This window comes from Lineus longissimus, chromosome 12, assembly GCF_910592395.1.
Source record: "Lineus longissimus chromosome 12, tnLinLong1.2, whole genome shotgun sequence".
Classification (NCBI taxonomy): Eukaryota; Metazoa; Nemertea; class Pilidiophora; order Heteronemertea; family Lineidae; genus Lineus; species Lineus longissimus.
Genome location: NC_088319.1, coordinates 14,436,421 through 14,454,554, shown reverse-complemented (window position 1 = coordinate 14,454,554; position 18,134 = coordinate 14,436,421). Strand labels below are relative to the sequence as shown.

At 41.1% G+C, this 18,134-nt stretch overlaps 2 protein-coding genes across 13 annotated transcripts in view; one reads left to right on the top strand and one right to left on the bottom strand.

Moving 5' to 3' along the window:
- LOC135496478 (echinoderm microtubule-associated protein-like 2) overlaps positions 1 to 13,974 on the top strand; it is a 26,928-nt gene extending 12,954 nt beyond the window's left edge. For 6 of the 12 annotated variants that reach the window (XM_064785821.1, XM_064785829.1, XM_064785832.1 and 3 more), the window contains exons 2-20: positions 675 to 1,445; positions 2,277 to 2,550; positions 2,902 to 3,118; positions 4,081 to 4,481; positions 4,602 to 4,677; positions 5,507 to 5,656; positions 5,858 to 6,029; positions 6,568 to 6,663; positions 7,154 to 7,168; positions 7,830 to 7,859; positions 8,314 to 8,490; positions 8,756 to 8,914; positions 9,143 to 9,256; positions 9,572 to 9,709; positions 10,046 to 10,177; positions 10,472 to 10,732; positions 10,917 to 11,004; positions 11,141 to 11,367; positions 11,894 to 13,974. In XM_064785821.1, coding sequence (XP_064641891.1) covers positions 675 to 1,445; positions 2,277 to 2,550; positions 2,902 to 3,118; positions 4,081 to 4,481; positions 4,602 to 4,677; positions 5,507 to 5,656; positions 5,858 to 6,029; positions 6,568 to 6,663; positions 7,154 to 7,168; positions 7,830 to 7,859; positions 8,314 to 8,490; positions 8,756 to 8,914; positions 9,143 to 9,256; positions 9,572 to 9,709; positions 10,046 to 10,177; positions 10,472 to 10,732; positions 10,917 to 11,004; positions 11,141 to 11,367; positions 11,894 to 12,025 — 3,630 coding nt within the window. In that variant the 3' untranslated portion in view covers positions 12,026 to 13,974. The remainder of the gene's footprint in view (positions 1 to 674; positions 1,446 to 2,276; positions 2,551 to 2,901; positions 3,119 to 4,080; positions 4,482 to 4,601; positions 4,678 to 5,506; positions 5,657 to 5,857; positions 6,030 to 6,567; positions 6,664 to 7,153; positions 7,169 to 7,829; positions 7,860 to 8,313; positions 8,491 to 8,755; positions 8,915 to 9,142; positions 9,257 to 9,571; positions 9,710 to 10,045; positions 10,178 to 10,471; positions 10,733 to 10,916; positions 11,005 to 11,140; positions 11,368 to 11,893) is intronic. The other 6 variants (XM_064785828.1, XM_064785826.1, XM_064785827.1 and 3 more) reach the window with 6 other exon arrangements.
- Positions 13,962 to 18,134, bottom strand: LOC135496479 (something about silencing protein 10-like). Its single transcript, XM_064785835.1, has 11 exons — positions 18,032 to 18,134; positions 17,381 to 17,570; positions 17,101 to 17,245; positions 16,741 to 16,815; positions 16,358 to 16,473; positions 16,129 to 16,221; positions 15,629 to 15,895; positions 15,211 to 15,429; positions 14,925 to 15,061; positions 14,486 to 14,678; positions 13,962 to 14,363 (listed from the first exon to the last, which is right to left on the bottom strand). The coding sequence occupies exons 1-11, from the start codon at positions 18,046 to 18,048 to the stop codon at positions 14,274 to 14,276; spliced, it is 1,542 nt and encodes a 513-aa protein (XP_064641905.1). The 5' UTR covers positions 18,049 to 18,134; the 3' UTR covers positions 13,962 to 14,273.

Sequence of the window (18,134 nt, the reverse complement as noted above, 5' to 3'; positions counted from 1 at the left end):
AACACCTTACACAATGAACATTTTTCAGTTATTTTCTGAATATCAAGCGAACGAAAAAGGACCGCTTCAGTTATGACTACAATTACACACGAACATTCCTTAAGGCTAATTTCAATGTGATAAGGACTTCGAACTGAATAATGTCGTGTTCTTGACTTTCTCAAAAATACCCCAGACATTGGCGAACACGGCTTCTAACATGATGCGATGGCGTCCATTCTCTTGGACAGGTGTTATGATTCATAAAAACGATGTCACCATGTTAAATGGAGCAGTACAGTGTTTTTCAGACCGTGCGAAAGAAGAATTTATCCAGGCCTATCGTCCTTTCAACCAACGTTTTTAAAGTTTACCACATGAGCTCTTAGATAAGACTTTTTCGCGACAAATGAAGCGTATTAGATTGAGATAAACGATTATCAAAAGTGAAAAATGATTTAATATGTCAAGGTCAATTCTGAACATCATGAATTGTCAATCTAGATATTCGTTAGTTAAAATACGATCAACATATCAAACATTTCGGCATGCGTAACCATATTTCCGTTCTACAGGATTTGCGACTGCATCAGAAGCTTGTCTACGAAAATGTCTTCAAAAAAGTTGCAGATTTCATCGGTTCCTCATGAAGTTGTAAAGCGTATTTTGAAATTAATCCCATCATTGTTTTCCAGGGCCCCGGCAACGAAAAGATCCTTGGGAAGATCCCAAGATACGACGACCCGAACGACCAACTTTCCCAAGCAAGCTACGCCGAGATTGACAGTACCATGCCCTCCCGCATAGGATACAACCGACCCAACGGCAACGAATATTACGACGACGAAGAAGACATGTATCGGCACGACCACGGCCCCTTGGACGCCAAGGGGAAGCTAGTGAGCTTCTTTAGGAATGGGGACCCACACTTCAAGGGTCTCAAGACCAGTATCAGTCAGAAACAGTTCTCGACTTTTGAGACTTTATTGATGTGGTTGAACGAGAAAGTGCCCACCACGACTGGGGTGCGGTATCTTTTCGTTCACCCTGAAGGGTACGAGGTCAAGGACATAAACGAGATCGAGGGTGGGAAATCGTATGTGGTTTCCGGAGTCAAAAAGCTCAATACTAGTGTAGTGTACGGAAACTCTAAAGAAAACTTCTGGCATAATAATAAGATGTCCGCGGGTAAGTTAAGGAGAGCGGATAGGCAGCTTCTCCGTGAAGGGCCAGGCGGTCCGTATTCACACGATAAGAACTATACGGGGGCGTCCCCCGGGCAGCAGAGACCTAGGATTTTCACGGTTATTAGTAACACTCATAGAGATAGTAAGGAGAAAGTTATCCTGAATCCTCAGACTGCTCAAACCTTCGAGGATCTTCTCCGCCAGGATTTTACCAATATGCTGAAGCTGGCCACTCCACCAGTGCAGACGCTTTATACGGCAAGGGAACCGTTCAAACGAGTACGTATTGTTAATCAGTAGGCATTTAAAGTATCGATAGGACGAGTAGAGTCAAGCTAATTGTCACTTTTGAATCAAATGTACACCAAGATATGTTTTGTGATCTTTTCAAAATACGTGTAGAGTTGGGATTTCGATCGTTGAAGTTTCTCACGGCTGGAAAGAATTTAAAGAATTCGGCCCGTTTGGTTACCGGCGGTTAACAGCGAATACGTTAGTGTTGGCGCAAGCTTGATAATTTCTTAACCTCTCTATGAGCTCATGATGAGATCCTGACCGTGATCGAATCTCTCTGAATATTAGATGATCGAAGTGCTTGGCGTTGCCAAGGAAAGAGAATATCGGCAAGCTGTCCTCGAGATCGGGCCGGCCAATTTGTTTACAGAGTAACACAGTACGCTATAACGTCCCAATGTTGCCCGGGGCAACAAGCAACTTCATTCCAGATGAGAGACCTGGAATATGAATATGCTAACACTTAAAATCACTTACCGGAAACGTTTCAGTCGTGTCCACATGGATCAGGCATTTGTCAAATAACGCTCGGCATCGAGAAGCTTTCATTCACTCAGTACATCAAGCCCAAAAATAATATTATGACGGAATATATAGATTCGTTTGCACTTTGGCAATAAAAATGCTGTTATTGGCAGATTATTTGTGCCCTTATAGTGAAAACACAGTAAAGGCGAATGATGTGGGCGTTTTAACTTGCTGCGAATTGCACTTAGAAAATGAATTGGTTGGTTAAACAGAAGTTTCTATGATAATTTGGTGTTGAAGCAGGTAATTCAAGATTTGATATTTAAATCCGAATTCATCCATTGCCAGGTCGAAAGTTACTCGCAACTCTTCAGAGAATTCAAAAACCACGATGCCTTTATCGCCTGCGGAATGGAGTTGAAGCCGTACGAACTTAAAAACAGGGCAGCTCCTGGGGTACGGAACGACCCATCTGAAGAGAGAGATAAAGATAATAGAGAAATTAGAGACCGGACAAGGAATGAGAGAGAGGCGTATGATACGGGTACTGATCGGAGTCGTAGGAATGAGCGAGACTCGTACGATCGGAGTCGCAAGGCCAATCGGAACGACCTTCTTGTCGGTAGGTATAACCTCATATGGAGAAACAACTGGCAAACTGGCAAACTTTAACCGCAGTGTCTTCAATCTGTTTCCAAATATCCAGCGAATGTCTTTTTCCATAGAAGTGCCCTCCTCGTTGCTCGTTCTTCAAGTGGAAAAACGCATTATTTGATATACATGTACTTATATAGGCTAATATACAGTCAGGCATTACGAAGCTTACTAATAAAACTATGATATATTTAAGCGCTCAAACGAACGATTTAAATTGCTGCGTGCTGGGAAATTGATCATATGCGACAAAAATTGCTCATCTGCGGTGGTCATCGCAGGTGCCGTCGTAAACTTTCATAATTTTCATCTTTTTAAGACGAAGATTACGACCAACAAGAACGGACACCCCGTAACCACACGAGCTACCAGAATTACAGCCCGCCCCCGAACAGAGGTCGTCCCTGCCGTGACGACCCCAGGGAGGTCCGTAGTGACATCAGGGATAACCGGCCGCCGCCCTACAGGGAGGTAAACGATAGGGATAGGTATGAACCGGCCAGACACCAGCGCAATCGTACCCCTTACAAGAACAGGTACATCGGGATGATATATTAGCATTGGCATGCTTGCTCTATGTCATGTATTCCAAGCAGATAATTGTATGGTTTTTTTCATAACAAGAGGTTGCTGATACCACCAGTGCTATTTCCAACTATGCATGGCCCCAGTGGGGATTTGGGAGCCCAAATTAAAAGCTAGTACAGTCTCTGGTAAGTGGAAATATCATGAGAAGACTACAGAAGGAAACCATGCACTTTAATCAGTTTGTGGCATTAATGACTGGTAATAAAAAAAACAACAATTATCTGCTTTACTTGTAAGAGCACTCCACAAATAGCATGCACCGGAACAGATGGTATCGGGGATGTCACAGCATCGAATTTTTTGTATATTTATTTTTATTCTAGATAGATTTAACACCTACACGATAGTCCAATACCTAGGGGTGTAGTTATTTGCAACTTTAAAACGGTTGTTGTGCGAATAATTGGCTTTTTATCCTGCTTAAACTGACAGATCCGTCAAAGAAGTACATTATACGATAACCAAATTTGTTCGTAGTACTTTCTTACCAATAATGACTTTTGATTACTACCTCCCTGCCGGAAGCATTACTCCTGTAACCGAAACCCCCTCATCCCAACGCCACTTGACATTTTAAACGATTGTTCGAACCCCTCATAGCATAGTGAACTACTATACTTAACCACTTTTACTGCCAAGTTACTTTGGTAGCCAGTGCTTTTATCAAAATGCAATATTTGGCACCAAAGCCAAGTGATTTTCAGATTTGTTGGCTTTCGAAGGTGTAAGCATTGAGACAAGACGTTGATAAACCTTAAAGCTATCTCATACCTGACCGTTTCCCTCCCAGCCTTTCTAATGAAAACCTTGCATTAAAAAGTGCTTTATTGCGCTTTTTGCCATCTAAAAAAGCAACAAAGTAACAAAAAAAGATTAATACAAAACCCAAGAGGAACATTTCCTCTTCCAGGGGACAAAGATACCGGGAGGAAAACGACAGTGGCGACGAATACCCGCAGCATACTACCCCACCCCGCTCACGGGAGCCATACCACTCACGTGACCCACCCCGGCCACGAGAATCATACCATTCACGTGACACATACACTTACAGAGAGCCAGAGCAGACCCGCAACGGACCAAGGGAGAACCCGCGGTACGCCGCCTACAATGATGACCAATACTCGCCGCCACGTGGTGGAGGATACACCCAGAACTCCCGCACGCATCTGCCGTATATTGACAAGCAGAGATATAAAGGAGATGAACTCAATCGAATCCCGAATGGAGTTGGGCCGCGGAATGGACCCAAGGGTTCAGAGGAGAAGCGGTATAACGTGGCGAGAGTGGATATTCACGGAAAACGTAGAGGTACGCCATGATTCTACTTCTTATTCTTATTCATCTGCAGTTACTTTTCCTGTGAACTGTTCGTGATCTCAAAACCATCTAAATCTGAATTTTGTAGCAAACCTGTTACTCTTCTTTCAGAATTTTTCGCGCCAACCATTCCCGACTCAAACGATGATGGAGCGATGCCGGACAGGACTCTTGCTCTCGATTGGGTGTATCCTTTTTTTTGCTGAAATTAAAAGCAAGTCTACAATGTATAAGAGTTTGAGCCAGAAAATGAACATGAATTGAATATACTAAGCTCTACTTGGGTGTTGAAAGTTTTGATTTAAAGTGTTGTTTATGTTGCTTGACGCAAATTATACTAAGCTCTACTTGGGTGTTGAAAGTTTTGATTTAAAGTGTTGTTTATGTTGCTTGGCCCAAATTATACTAAGCTCTACTTGGGTGTTGAAAGTTTTGATTTAAAGTGTTGTTTATGTTGCTTGACGCAAATTATAAGCTCTACTTGGGTGTTGAAAGTTTTGATTTAAAGTGTTGTTTATGTTGCTTGATCCAAATTACATTGTATACTAAGCTCTACTTGGGTGTTGAAAGTTTTGATTTAAAGTGTTGTTTATGTTGCTTGACGCAAATTATACTACGCTCTACTTGGGTGTTGAAAGCTTTGATTTAAAATGTTGTTTATGTTGCTTGACCCAAATTAATTGACATGTTAACTCGAACTGGCTTGAAATCATTAAAATAAATTTTAGTTATTTAAATTTTAGTGTTGTGTGTGTAATGCTGTATACTATTTAGATTAAAATTGTTGAAGGTGTGACAATTTCTACGAAGTACCAAAGTCGTGTGATAGTCTTTTTTTGCTACGATACCCGTTACCCGGTGGCTCCCTGTTTCATCATGTCGATCTACCGGCATTGTGCGTATATCCATTTGAGGAGACTTCACGGGTTGGTTGACGTTCTCCGCCAGTAAGTCGGCATGTATTTCACCAGCTGTCGGGACTTTTTTGGCAAGCGTATTCCTTGACATTATATCAGATACGGCTACAGAGGTAAAGACTCCCGGAATAACCTTTTCGTCATCACCACTGGTGAGACCTTGTACTTTGTCTCAAACATTGCTGTGATATATGATAAGAGGAGGGACAGGCAGCGCCACTATACGGAACACACAGAGGAAATCTCGTGGTAAGAACAACTTATAGACAATGTCCAGTCTTCCTTTAAAGATAAATGAGAAATCGAACTGTAAAACGTGCGGTATACAGAGTTTACCGTAAGCCTACTTGGAAAATACTAACTTCTTCCTGAAAAGAAAAGAGAAATTGGTCAGTCACGTGGCCATCTCGTTCATTTTCGTGATTACATGGTATCCTGCATCTATTTCAGTATGGCCTTGCACCCGTCCCAACCATTGGTAGCGACAGGCCAGATTGGTGGTAAGAACAAGGATGCCCCAGCACACGTCAGAATTTGGGACCATCGGACCCTCGCAAACTTTGCTATCATTGGCATGGGCGTCTTTGTCAAAGGAATAACCTGTCTATCATTCTCAAAGGAGGTAGGCATAAGTAAATTGCTTCGTTTAAAAGGACAACTCACCAACAAGCTTGATATCCGATGGCGATGCCTGGTCGAAACAATGTTGAGTAGAACGACGCCTGTCTTCTCTCTGGTGATAAAAAGAATGGCTTGGCATTAAGGCGACTTCGTTTTGAAAGAGCTGTTTAAAAAAACAACCTCTTATTTCGTCATGATATTGACTGTGTATTTCAAATATGGTGAGGGTTTAATACTTCATTTTCCGAGCGAGCAACAAGAAAACACCATGCATAGAAAAGGACGAGCGGTTTAACTCTGTATGCTTCAAAATGGTCAGTGTTCCACCGCTGACCGAATGAGCAAAAAGAAGGGAAAATGTTTGGAAAAGGCAGATGACAAACTAGTTTTAGCCAATGCGTCCCGCGACAGAAGCTGGTCAATGTAAAAAGATTTAAGATACTGCAATGGATAATATAAAAGCATAAGAAAAGTTACAAATACCTTCTTCATGTTGTATGTTGTTGCCAGGAAGCATAAGTCGTCTGCTTCTTATTCAGAATGATGGGGAATATCTTCTGGCGGTGGACCAGAGCAACAAACACGTGATGACCGTTTGGCAATGGGAGAAGGAAGCGTGTATTGCCAAGACAACGGTAGGTAGCATGCCATGATATCTCAAGAGTAGACATTTTGATTAGAATGGATGTATCCTATAAATATCATGATTGATAGTAGCCCGATACTTTTCTGCCACTGGTTCCAACTCCGGAAGAACCCATGGATCTCAATGCGTATGACTGTCCAAGTCATTTCATTTCTCAATCGAGTGGTTTGCAAGAACTTAGCACTCGCATTCTTAGCAGAGAAGTGCCTTGTAATTTATTTGGAAAGCCAATTTTAATTGTGATACTTATCTAAACCGACTCAACTGGTTTCGTCATCACTGGAGTTAACACCCATAGTCAGGTTTGGAAAGCAACCGAGATTCAAGAATTTAATTGAAGGAAAGAAGCATCTGGATTTCTCTCTATATACATGATACTAGTACTGTATATATATGGTTGTTTTAAGTGATCGTAACTTTACTGCACGAAATTAAACTTCGTCAATCTTAACCCAAGTTTGCTTCATGTTCACCAGCAGATCTACCCCTATCCGGTACGCTATCAATATTATCAAGTATATAAATTAGATTAGTCCATACTTGATATCGTTATATATCATGAGGCTCTGTTAGTCTGTGTTTAGCTAGAATTCCCCCGTCAAAATCCCTCATATACTATTTAACAATACGCCACCCATTCTACATGTACAAAATTTCGTCGCTTCCCACTGACATCAGTCAGAAATAAGCTTCCCATCGTTTTCTCAATCCTATATCGCCTTTAAGACTGAGTAATAAAATAGTACGACCACGATGCCTTCAATATTTGAGTTTGAGTTATAGTCGTAAAGTTATATCTTCAATTTCATTGCACTGCCAATCGTCTTCAAATTGATAAACCACATGTTTTGTACAACAATCTGGAATTACAACGAAAAATATTCTATAACATGAAAATGGTTTATCAATTTGATAACATTCGTCAATTCATTCACACTGAATATGTCAACTGACGGTTGGTGTTCAGCCTCAAACTTGAGACCGAGGTTGGAGCGATGCGCGTCATCTCCTTCTTGGCTTCCTGTGCCTGTATTAGATTCTTTAGATTACGAATACGATGCGTTTTGAATATAGACTTTACATATTAGCATGAAGGATTGTAAGAAAACATCATGAGATAGAGGATGTTAATAAGTGTTCTGTGTCATATTAAAGCTTTCGTTTGGAGTGAAACCTTATCGTGAAGTAAGTAGTTGTGTGATAGGGTGGATGTTGTCTAGTCAATACCAGAACCAGAACCTGTCCATGTTGTCGTTTTTGTAATGAATTGAGACGTGATCTTCCCCGTCACGAACCACTTGATATACAAAATGGAAATGCCTCATTATGAAATTTTGAGTTTTTGCTTCCTCTTATGATGGTCTGTAAACGATTACGAATGTATATGATAATTAAATGCTTTTGTCGTTGATTTTCCCTTAAAACGATGACAAATTTCAGACGAATGCTTTTGAGGGTTTCGTTTTACCAACAGGCTGAAAATGTGCAGTAGGGCCAACAATAAATAAAGTTACATTTTCCTCGAGTTTTTAACAAAAGCCAAAAAATGATAACATATCCTTAATATAGCAAAGTCAGAATACGCGTATAGGTATAAACTAGACTTTCCTGTAATCAACAAACATCACTTTTCTTCCAGACAACCGTTGGAACAGTGATAGGCGCCCAGTTCCACCCACAGGACGACTCCGTGATCGTCTCATTCGGAAAGCAACACATCTCTTTCTGGAAGATCTTCTGGGAGGAAGCGAACGATGATAGGGAGGAACATCCAAATGGTAGGATACTCAGGGACAAGAAAAGCGGAATTTTCGAGGTGAGTTTAACACCTGTTCAAACGGATATGTGGCAGGAACGAAATGATCATCCACGAATACCAGGTTGAATTACCACTAGCAGGTTGTTGACGGTTTCGAGTTGTATCGCTACAGACCTTTCACTCTTCCGAATGTGGTAGTACCTTTTCTCAACTTTGCTTCGTTCATGTCTTATTGTCTGCACTTCTCCGGTGGCGACGTGGATTTAAACTGACCAGTGGGCACCCCGACAGCTAATGCTATATATATCCTTAATTTTTCGAGGACGAGGTGCCAAAATACGTCACAGCGCTGGCCTTCAACGAGAACGGTGATGTCATTACCGGCGACTCCACCGGAAGTCTGATAGTGTGGTCAAGGGACTACGAGAACGCCTATACCCGAAACCACTCCTTTTCGATGGATCTAAAGCATTGCCATCAGGTAAAGACACTGGTCAAGGGCACTAGGTTTTTAAGGAGAGGGGCGGATGAGCGGAGTCCGTGGGATGAGGTTCTTTAGAGGCAGGCCATGACCGTCAATAGCTAGCTCAGAGAATAAAGACATTTCAAACTTCTACACCGGCAGTGATCAGACGATGAGCCGAATAATGGTGTTGAGAAAATACCTCAGAATGCAACTGATACAATGATTTAACTCGTTTCCTTTCAGAAAACGGTGCTATGTCTGACTGTGATGCCAGATGGTACCCTCCTGACAGGGGGTGGAGCGGAGGTGAAGGCCTGGGACGGTAATAACGGCTACAAGGTGCTCAAGGAGAGACTCGTACGTACACACTCATTTTACAGTACACCAATGTTATTGCCCATTGAAATAGGCTCGTACCGATCCGCTACCTCTTGCAGTGGGACGGGCCAGGCCGGTCTAACCAAGGGTTTGTGTGTTACCCTATGTATACTCATCTAGACCAGACTCCAGTCCATTTCGTCATCTAGATCGTCTCTTCGTCCTCTACACAGGCGAAAGAACGAGGCCGGTCCACTACTGCGTCCGGAGTGTAAGCTGGGCCTCTCAGGGCCACTGCGACTTTCGTCTCTCTACAGACTTAAGACTTTAATTGAAATCAGTTTCATTTCATAGATTCCAGACACTCAGGGTTCCGTCCGTTCTATCGTGGCCCAACATTTCGAAGGTGCTGATGGTCAGATCTACATCGGAACAACCAAAAACATCATTCTCGAAGGCTCCTTGCAGGAGAAGTTCACACCGCTCATACAGGTGGGTACTGTAGAGTTATGCCGGACGTAATTGATAAGTCTAAGTTTAAGCCTGGCTTGATTCTTGGCTTTTTCACAATCATAACTTTCTGATCCCTGAAAAGGCTGACCAACGGCAGTGCTGGTTAGCAATTCGCGCTTTGGACCATCCTGAGATCCGGCTTTTTTTTGCTCCTTCGTCATATACAAAGAAAAATATCGAGAGGCGGAGTATATTGATAACCACTGGTTATACCAGGATGGCTTTGGACTGGCATTGCAGCAAAACCCAATCCGATTCATAAAAATGTCAAACCATTATATACCAGCATATATTCTTTCTCTTCCAATTGTGTAGGGTCACAGTGACGAGCTCTGGGCGATGACCACCCACCCCTTTGAACATTCCTTCTTCACTGCAAGCTACGACATGCAAGTCATCAAGTGGTCGACCCTGAATCACAAGATCATCTGGAAGACGAATATAGAGGTTGGTCTCCGTGAAAATGATCCAGAGATGTTTAGACCAAGGGAAAGGGTCAATTATGACTGAATGTATCCGCATGAATTTCGGTAACAACGTTGTCTTATGTGTGTTAATAACGGGAGAGTTATCTGAATGTCCCTACCCTTTCAATTCTTGGGTCTCATCAGCGATTCAGATTTCCAGAGCTTTTTGATGAAAGCTACATAACTACATGACATAGCATGTGGTCAAGCTTGGCTCAATCTGAGGTCTGGGGTTGGTACCTCTGCGTTTTAAAGAAAACTTTTATATTTCCAGAAACCCTGCCTCTGTGTTGCCATCGACCCTAAGGGCAGCCTCGTAGCTGTTGGGACCACAGTGGGCCGAATCATAATCATGGACGCCATGTCTGGCATGCATATCAGTTCACTTCAGGTCAGCGTTGACCAGCTGGGATGCATGGCCTTTAATCCAGACGGGAATCTCTTGGCAGTTGGGTCACACGACCATGGTGTCTATGTGTTTGGCGTTCTGGATGAGGGGCAGTGTCTCCGAAAGCATAAAAGCGGAATACTCACGGTAAGACAATTATCCTAACATTAGTCATAAAATGCCACCCTGACGGATCGAATGATATTCTTAAGATATCAAATATCATCATCACTCCACCAATCAAGATTCTGTCCACTTCGTTCTTATGAAGTCCCTGCTTTTCCTTTTCCTTGGCTCGAGACAACATTTTTACAGATTGCTTGTTTTTCAGGGTCACCGTAACTTTGTTACTCAACTAGACTGGTCTAGTGATGGAAAGTACCTCCAGTCAGTCTCGGGCGATTACGACTTAAGATACTGTAAGTTTTACTTAAGTTTTTATAGAATGGGTAGCTCATCCAAACAACAGTAGGCCCTACAGTCATGTACTTTTGAACAGATTATGTCGACATTAATGCAGTCTACTTAGTTTAATTAAAGTTGCTCTCATTACAGGGAACATTGAATCAATGACCAGAGAAAGATCCGGTAGCAAACTCTGTGACACAGACTGGCATTCTCAGACTTGTGTCCTCGCCCACTGCACTTTAGGTGCTTGGTCCAACCTTGAGAAGGGAGAAGACATCAACTGTGTGAGTCGCTCAACCTTCCGTGACTTGTTGGGCGTGGGCGAGAATAGAGGCGTCATCAAGCTTTACAAGTATCCAAGCTCTGTGCACAAGGTAAGGTTAAATCTTGGCGAAGAATAGTTGCACAGTGGCAGAGTGGTTAGAGTGCCAGACTCATAATCAAGAGGTCCTGGGTTTGACTCCCGGAATGACCACAACTGTACACACTTAACCCAACTTGCTTCTTTCCACCCAGGAGTAAACGGGTACATAGCTTGCAGTGATGGTATATCCACTTATGAATGCTGTAAGACAGCCAGGACACGATACTCCCCAGCCCAACTTGACTTAAACCCTGTTACTCCAAGTGGAGCATAGGTCGCCAACAAGACTTTTCCACTTCCTCCTCTCCTGGGCCCTTCTCTCAACTTTGCTCCAGTTCATCCCTATAACCCTAGCCCCAGGCCAACAACTAGGCTGATAATTGTCAAAGTGAAGTCAACGGACTTACACCAAATAGAACAGTACGGTGTAAAAATTTGGGATTAACGTGTAATTGAAAGCCAATGTCCATATGATTGAAGACAATGGGTTAAGTTGTGCTTGATATTGAAAGCATATCATTTTCTTCCACTTCCAGGCTGAGTGTACTTCGATCAAAGCGTACACGTCTCACGTTACATCTGTCCGCTTTACATTCGATGACAGTTTCCTGATATCAACGGGAGGAACTGACGATGCTATCATGCAATGGTCAATGGTTGAGACCTGATCTGAACAATACTCAAAACACTGGTGGTAAAACAGTTCAAACTCAAAGAAAACTGCCACTAACAAGTCCAGAAATTGGTTTAAACCATGTTTATGGTAAAACTCCAACTTGGAGTCACTGGTACATTGATGTTTTGGTCAGAACCAGGTCTCCGTTCCACAATTTAGCATGGGCAACATAACGATTGGACTCAGGATTATGATAGTATTGTTGATAAAGCTATTGTGCATGTACATAGTCTTGACTCAAATGACTTACTAATCAATTTTTATGGGGGTTTATGTCCTTTGCATCATGGTAGTTTTAAATTCTTCCCAGGGTGTAGTCCAACATTGTAATGTATGGCAGAAATGCAAATGGACATTATGGTTACAAAGCGGACCCTTTCATTGTATTACTGTGATATATAATTCCTTTTTTTACTTTCTACATGTACGTTATCATCAAATTTGGAAATTTAGAATTAGACTTAGAGAATAGGACCAAGTACATTTCTTCAGCCCTTCAGAGCCAGGACCAGGTCAATCAATTTATGTTCATAAGAATGCTTAAGACACAAATGAAAGTAAGGACATTGTTTCACTGAAGAGCTAAAAACCATGAATTCATTGTGCCAAATATTTGCTGTAAACCATGAAATGTATCTTAGTGGAATTACTATTATTATTTATCACTAAAACCATTTTTATAGTGCTTAATGTTTTGATGAACTCCTGTCTATTTGACAATATATTAAAACATGCACACATTAATCAATCCATTATTAAATAACATAACGAAGAAATCATCCATACTTGCTATTTGGCATACAAACCTGATTTGTAAGGATGGATTTCTAACAAGATCTATAAAATATTGTAAATCTGTATTTATACTCAACCAGATAATGAGATTTTCCAAGTTCTTCCAGTTTCGACACACAACAGATGATAGGGGTAAGATGGTGGCACTATGATACAATAAATACTTAAAAAGTAGCCAGAATTCTACTGTATGTGACATATTTATTTTTGCATAATATTAGTTATCAAGTAGGTTTAGGTCTCACCCAAGTCAAAAAATATGTCACCTTTCAAAGAATCATTAAAGTAAGACATTGTATTACTGAAAACTGCAAAAGCTTTGCGTGTTTATTTCTGCGATAAAAGCAATAAAAGCCAAACATTAACAAACAAATTAACTGAAAATACAAAATATCATAGTCACACTTCCAGCAATATTGAGTGAAGAGTGACAAAATACCTGGTTTATAGCATGCTTAAAACTATAGAAAATGACACTTTTTGTCAGTTTCTACAGTACAGTGAAAATGGGTGCATACACAGGCAAATATGAAATATGGTCAGGATAAATTTCAGTTCTTATGATTATTTATCAGAATTGATGAGGAACTCTGAGATATTTTGCAGCAAAGAATCTTCTTCTGTATGCATCCAGAACGAATCAAACATCTGCAACTGGATGCAGCCAAAACAAAATCAAACATCTGCTGCTGCATGTAGCCAAACGAAATCCGCATTTGGTTAATTTGCCTGTGAATACACGTGTCGCAGAACAGAACTATCTTCAAAGAACTTATTTACCTTCCATAAATTCACTGCATCTGAAAATATTCTCATTGCTGTTTTCATCTCAATAATGGGATAAGTTAACAATACATTCGATTTTGTATGAAATAGTTATAATTTACGATATAGATTTTCTTCTGTTTTCGTTTTTTCCAACTGTGATATAGTTGCAGATATCAAAATCATAGAAGTCTGTACAAAAGCTTCACCTTAGGGTAAGATTTACCATAGTTACATGTACTGGTTAGAATAGTAACAGTTTTGGCCATTTTGTACAGGCAAATCTTTCTACATTCCAAGTCCACTCTTACATCGTAAGTTCTATATTTTTACTGAACAAAATTTTGTACGATTGTTAATAAAAGTCTATTGCCAGTTAAACCACAAGTTTGTGTTTCTATATGAGACAAGTTACAAACTGCTCCACAGTATTAGGAAGTCCCCTGCATTGAGGTTGAACAGTCGTCAATACACCAAAATATCCCAGTTTAACTCAGAGTGGGACTGGGAGACAGGACACATCCCAACCTCTCTATTTCTCACGGTTCAGTTTCAAATTGGTACACTATGCCCTGCAGCAGTTACAGGATACTTGTATTCCAACAGCCAGCAACATTATGAAATAGCGATAACAAAGTCCAAACGTTGTATAACCCTGCGTAAGTTTGTACCTTTCCCTCCTATTTGAGTCGAACACTTCTTTTGATTCCAGCACGTATACCAGACAACTCTCCACCATACCGTGACATCTCAGTACGCACCTCACGTATCTGAAACAACGAATTAGATTTAATGGAGGAGCAATCAGCATTTCTTTATCATGACAGTGAGAATATCGTCTAACAAGAACGGATGCTATCCATGAGTCAATGTTTACAGTCCACTTTCTTACCTGTCCCTTCCTCCTGATCTTGGCCTTTCTGTATTTCATCCTGTGTTTAACCCTCGGGTTCCTGAGCTCTTTCTTCCTGTGGGGAGTCAGACCCTTATTCTTCTCGATCTGGTAACCAATAGCACGTTTACCCATCTCTTCATTTTCTCCATCGCCGTAGCCTTCTTCCCCTTCATTGCCAGCCGGTCGATCCCTAAAAAGGCATGAATAATCTTTATGTTTCTCTTGAAACAAATGAACTCATTTTAAAGATTGTGACGAAGCCCTTTTTTGGGATAGCGTCTTGAATCATTGACCGGTATTCAATGGAGTGAATTCAAATCTCAGAAAGTTTCCCTAATCTCTTTAGTTACTCACTCACTCTTTCCTGCAACTTGACAATTCTATGCCAACTGTGCCACAATCTCTTGAGAGAAGTTTGTTAGAATTTTTTTCTCACCCATCATTTTCGCCTGGCTGGCCTTCCTCCAACATCTCTTCCTCCACCTTACGCCCCAACTTCATCATCTCGTAATACTCCAACGCCTCCCTCTCATCTCTTGTCTCAAACTTTCCTTCCAATTTCTTGGCCTTCTTCTGAAGAAGTAAAAGAGTCAAATCAAAAAGAGCGAGTTGAAACGGATTTAAACCGTTTTGGATGAGACAAGTTTAAAAATTAGTTCAAGATTCTAGAATTTTTTCAAGGTAACCAGAACAGCCAATTAAAAGAAGAATACTAAACCTACCTTTGCCTTTTTATCATCACCACTCAACCCCTCTTCATCAGCCAACAACTCTGACAACTTCCTCTTCTCCTTCTTGGTCAATTTCTTCTTGTCCCTCTTCTTTTTCTTGTCTACCTTCTGTGTCTCCATAGTTATCACTTCCCCACTCTGGAGCTTCTCAAGGATGAGATCCATCTCCTCACTGAGCTGGTTATCGATAGGCTCAAGTTGTTTGAGGAGCTGCAATACAAAAGAGGTTTGCAATGAATTATTTTGGAACACAGTGTCCCACATGCCCAAAATTCAATGGAGCTTCAACAGGATTTTCCTGTCTAGCCTGCTGGGATCATCATCATCACCATTTTGGATCTTTGCCTTCATGTACAATGCAGGACAATGCTGGACAATGCAGCATAAAGAAAACACAAAACATACTTACATTCCTATACTGAACCAGCCGACCGATGACTGGGTGGTTATGGACGGGTGTCTGTTTGGCCTTCAGCATCAAGTAGAAGCTGATGTTGACACAGTAGCTGAGGATAAGTCTGAACTTGGTCTCCACGTATTCTGCAGCTTTTCCTTTCGGTAGGATGCCATTCTTTACCAACTCTTGCACAGGAAGGAGCCGGTCTTTCAGCTCTATCATCCTTAACTTGTAGTCAGCTATCAGGTCCAGCAACTCTGGGGATTCCTTCTTGAGCAGCTGAAGTAAGAGCAAAGTTACTGTCAAAATAATACGACAAGCTTCATCATAAAACGAGTCATTTTTGCCAAGTTTGGATGCCAACTGAATTGGAGAATTTTAGAAATATTTCATCATAGTTTTACTGAGGACACATGTGCGTACAACTACCATAATTGAACCACAAGGCCCCCAGACTGAGTCAGTTGTTCACATTGCCCTTGCAGATGTCAATATTTTCATTCATACTGTACCTGCAGTTTCTCTTTCTTGGATAGTTTTGACAAATCTTTTTTGATCTTCTCCTTTTCTTTAATTTCATCTGATTTTGATGTCACATCAACAGGCTGAAAAATATACAAATTTCACCTTATTAGAACATATTTAAGGTAAGGTGATAGAATTATTGACTCAGCGGGCATCTCTTTTCAACAACTTTTTTAACAAGTCTAAAGATCGCCTTGCATAAAATACGAACCATACCCTTAAGATATCTAATCCGAAGTCCTGATCGTCCAGCTGCTCTGCCATGCGTTTCTGAATAGCTCGGACTTCTTCTTCCTCAAGTTCAGCATCACCAGGCTCAGAACCACTGAAATCTGAAGAACAAAACACAGATAAAGTTCAGGAAACTTATAGTAAGGATTAATTCTGTAATGGAACATGCTTTTACAATTGAGAAGATACAGAGGGTTCAGTTCAGTAACATGTCTACTCTCCGACTTGTCTGTTATGGGTAAGGCGGTGGCACTGTGGAAGAGGGTCCGACTTGCGATTCAGAAGGTCATGGGTTGAGGCTTAGCCATTGAACAAGATGGTACTATCGAAAGTGAAGATGACTGAGAGGTACAAATGAAGTCACATACCTGCATCATCCTCATCCACATCAGCTCCATAAAACTTATGCTTCACCTTCCCCCAAGCTCTATCATCTGGAAGATCTGGAAGAGAAATCAATGGTTTTTTTAGAATAGAGTATACATGAATGAAGCCGTACTTGTTGGAAGTAGGGGTGGAGTGGGTGGGGTGAGGAGCTATACGGTAACTGTCTCGGAGGAGCTGTTTAGAGGCAGCCATATACCAGGTGTCTTTGGTGTCCGGATTAACTGTCATTGAAAGAACAAATGAAATCTCACTGCTGCACTACACAAACTTTCAACAAAGTCAGCCTATTTTCCCTGCTAAATATGTGTGTAAAACAAGGAAAAGCCGGCAAATCTTCGTACCATCATTTCCTCCCTTTCCTTCCAAGTCACTTCCCATTTCGTCATCCATTTTTTGTATGCGGAACTTAGATAGCTGGCGTTCATATTCGGTCAAGTCCTCATCGTCATCATCTGAGTCCTCAGATTCAATAGCCATAATTTCTTCCTGAAAATCGAATTCAAACAGGATTTCAGCTGCTGTCATCTTCAGCAATAAACAATAAGTTTGTGAATGTTGTGTTAACGACTTCAGTCAGGTGACAGATGCCAACTGCAACCTGAGACACTAAGATATAACTACCTCAGAAGATGATTCATGGTGCTGTGGCAAACTTGCTCCCTTATCCAGTAGAATTTTGTCTCTGGTTGCATGGAACTCATCCACATCATCATAGAAATAGCTGTCATCTTCTTTATCAGGGATTTTTTCATCCTTGTAGGTTCGTTCGTCATCAGAATCATACACAGGGGCAGCAGGCCTCAATCTTTTCCTGAAATGTATTTGAATTGAAACTATTGAAACCATGAATTAGGATAAGGATGCCAAATCTATAATGTCAATGTAGTCTCAACAGAAGCTTTACACATCAAAATGGTGTTTGTTTTCAGAACTTGCTCGACATTGGTCATTGCTGGAACTCTACTATCAAGACTCAAGTTGTACACTACTTATTTGATGTTTAAACCCCTCAAGGGCTCTTTAACTATGTTACATTGTAACTCAGGCAACTGGTGTAAGTAGGCTTAAAATGAGTCATCCCCAACCCTGCTGCTGTACTGCATGCATTGATGCACTGGTACATACACACATACGCGCATACACACATACATACATGCATACTGAAGACACACGCTTCAAGTTCGTACCGATTATTTCAGTATTTTCATCAAACTGACAAAGATCGATGATAATTTCCTAGATCTACAGGAATTATGCAATCATTATACATACCCCTTTGATCGACCCATGCCGTTATTTCTATAAATATGCCCAAAATGAGAGTTTCTCAAAAATACACGTGGTAAAAATGAGCGACAGTAGTACGATTACGTTG

What these genes read in the sequence shown, in the direction of transcription:
- LOC135496479 (XM_064785835.1), bottom strand. An exon ending in TGTGGATGAGGATGATGCAG is followed by an intron (nt 16,474 to 16,740) that starts GTATGTGACTTC and finishes TTTGTTCTTCAG; the next exon opens with ATTTCAGTGGTTCTGAGCCT. An exon ending in GGCTGGTTCAGTATAGGAAT is followed by an intron (nt 15,430 to 15,628) that starts GTAAGTATGTTT and finishes TTTGTATTGCAG; the next exon opens with CTCCTCAAACAACTTGAGCC.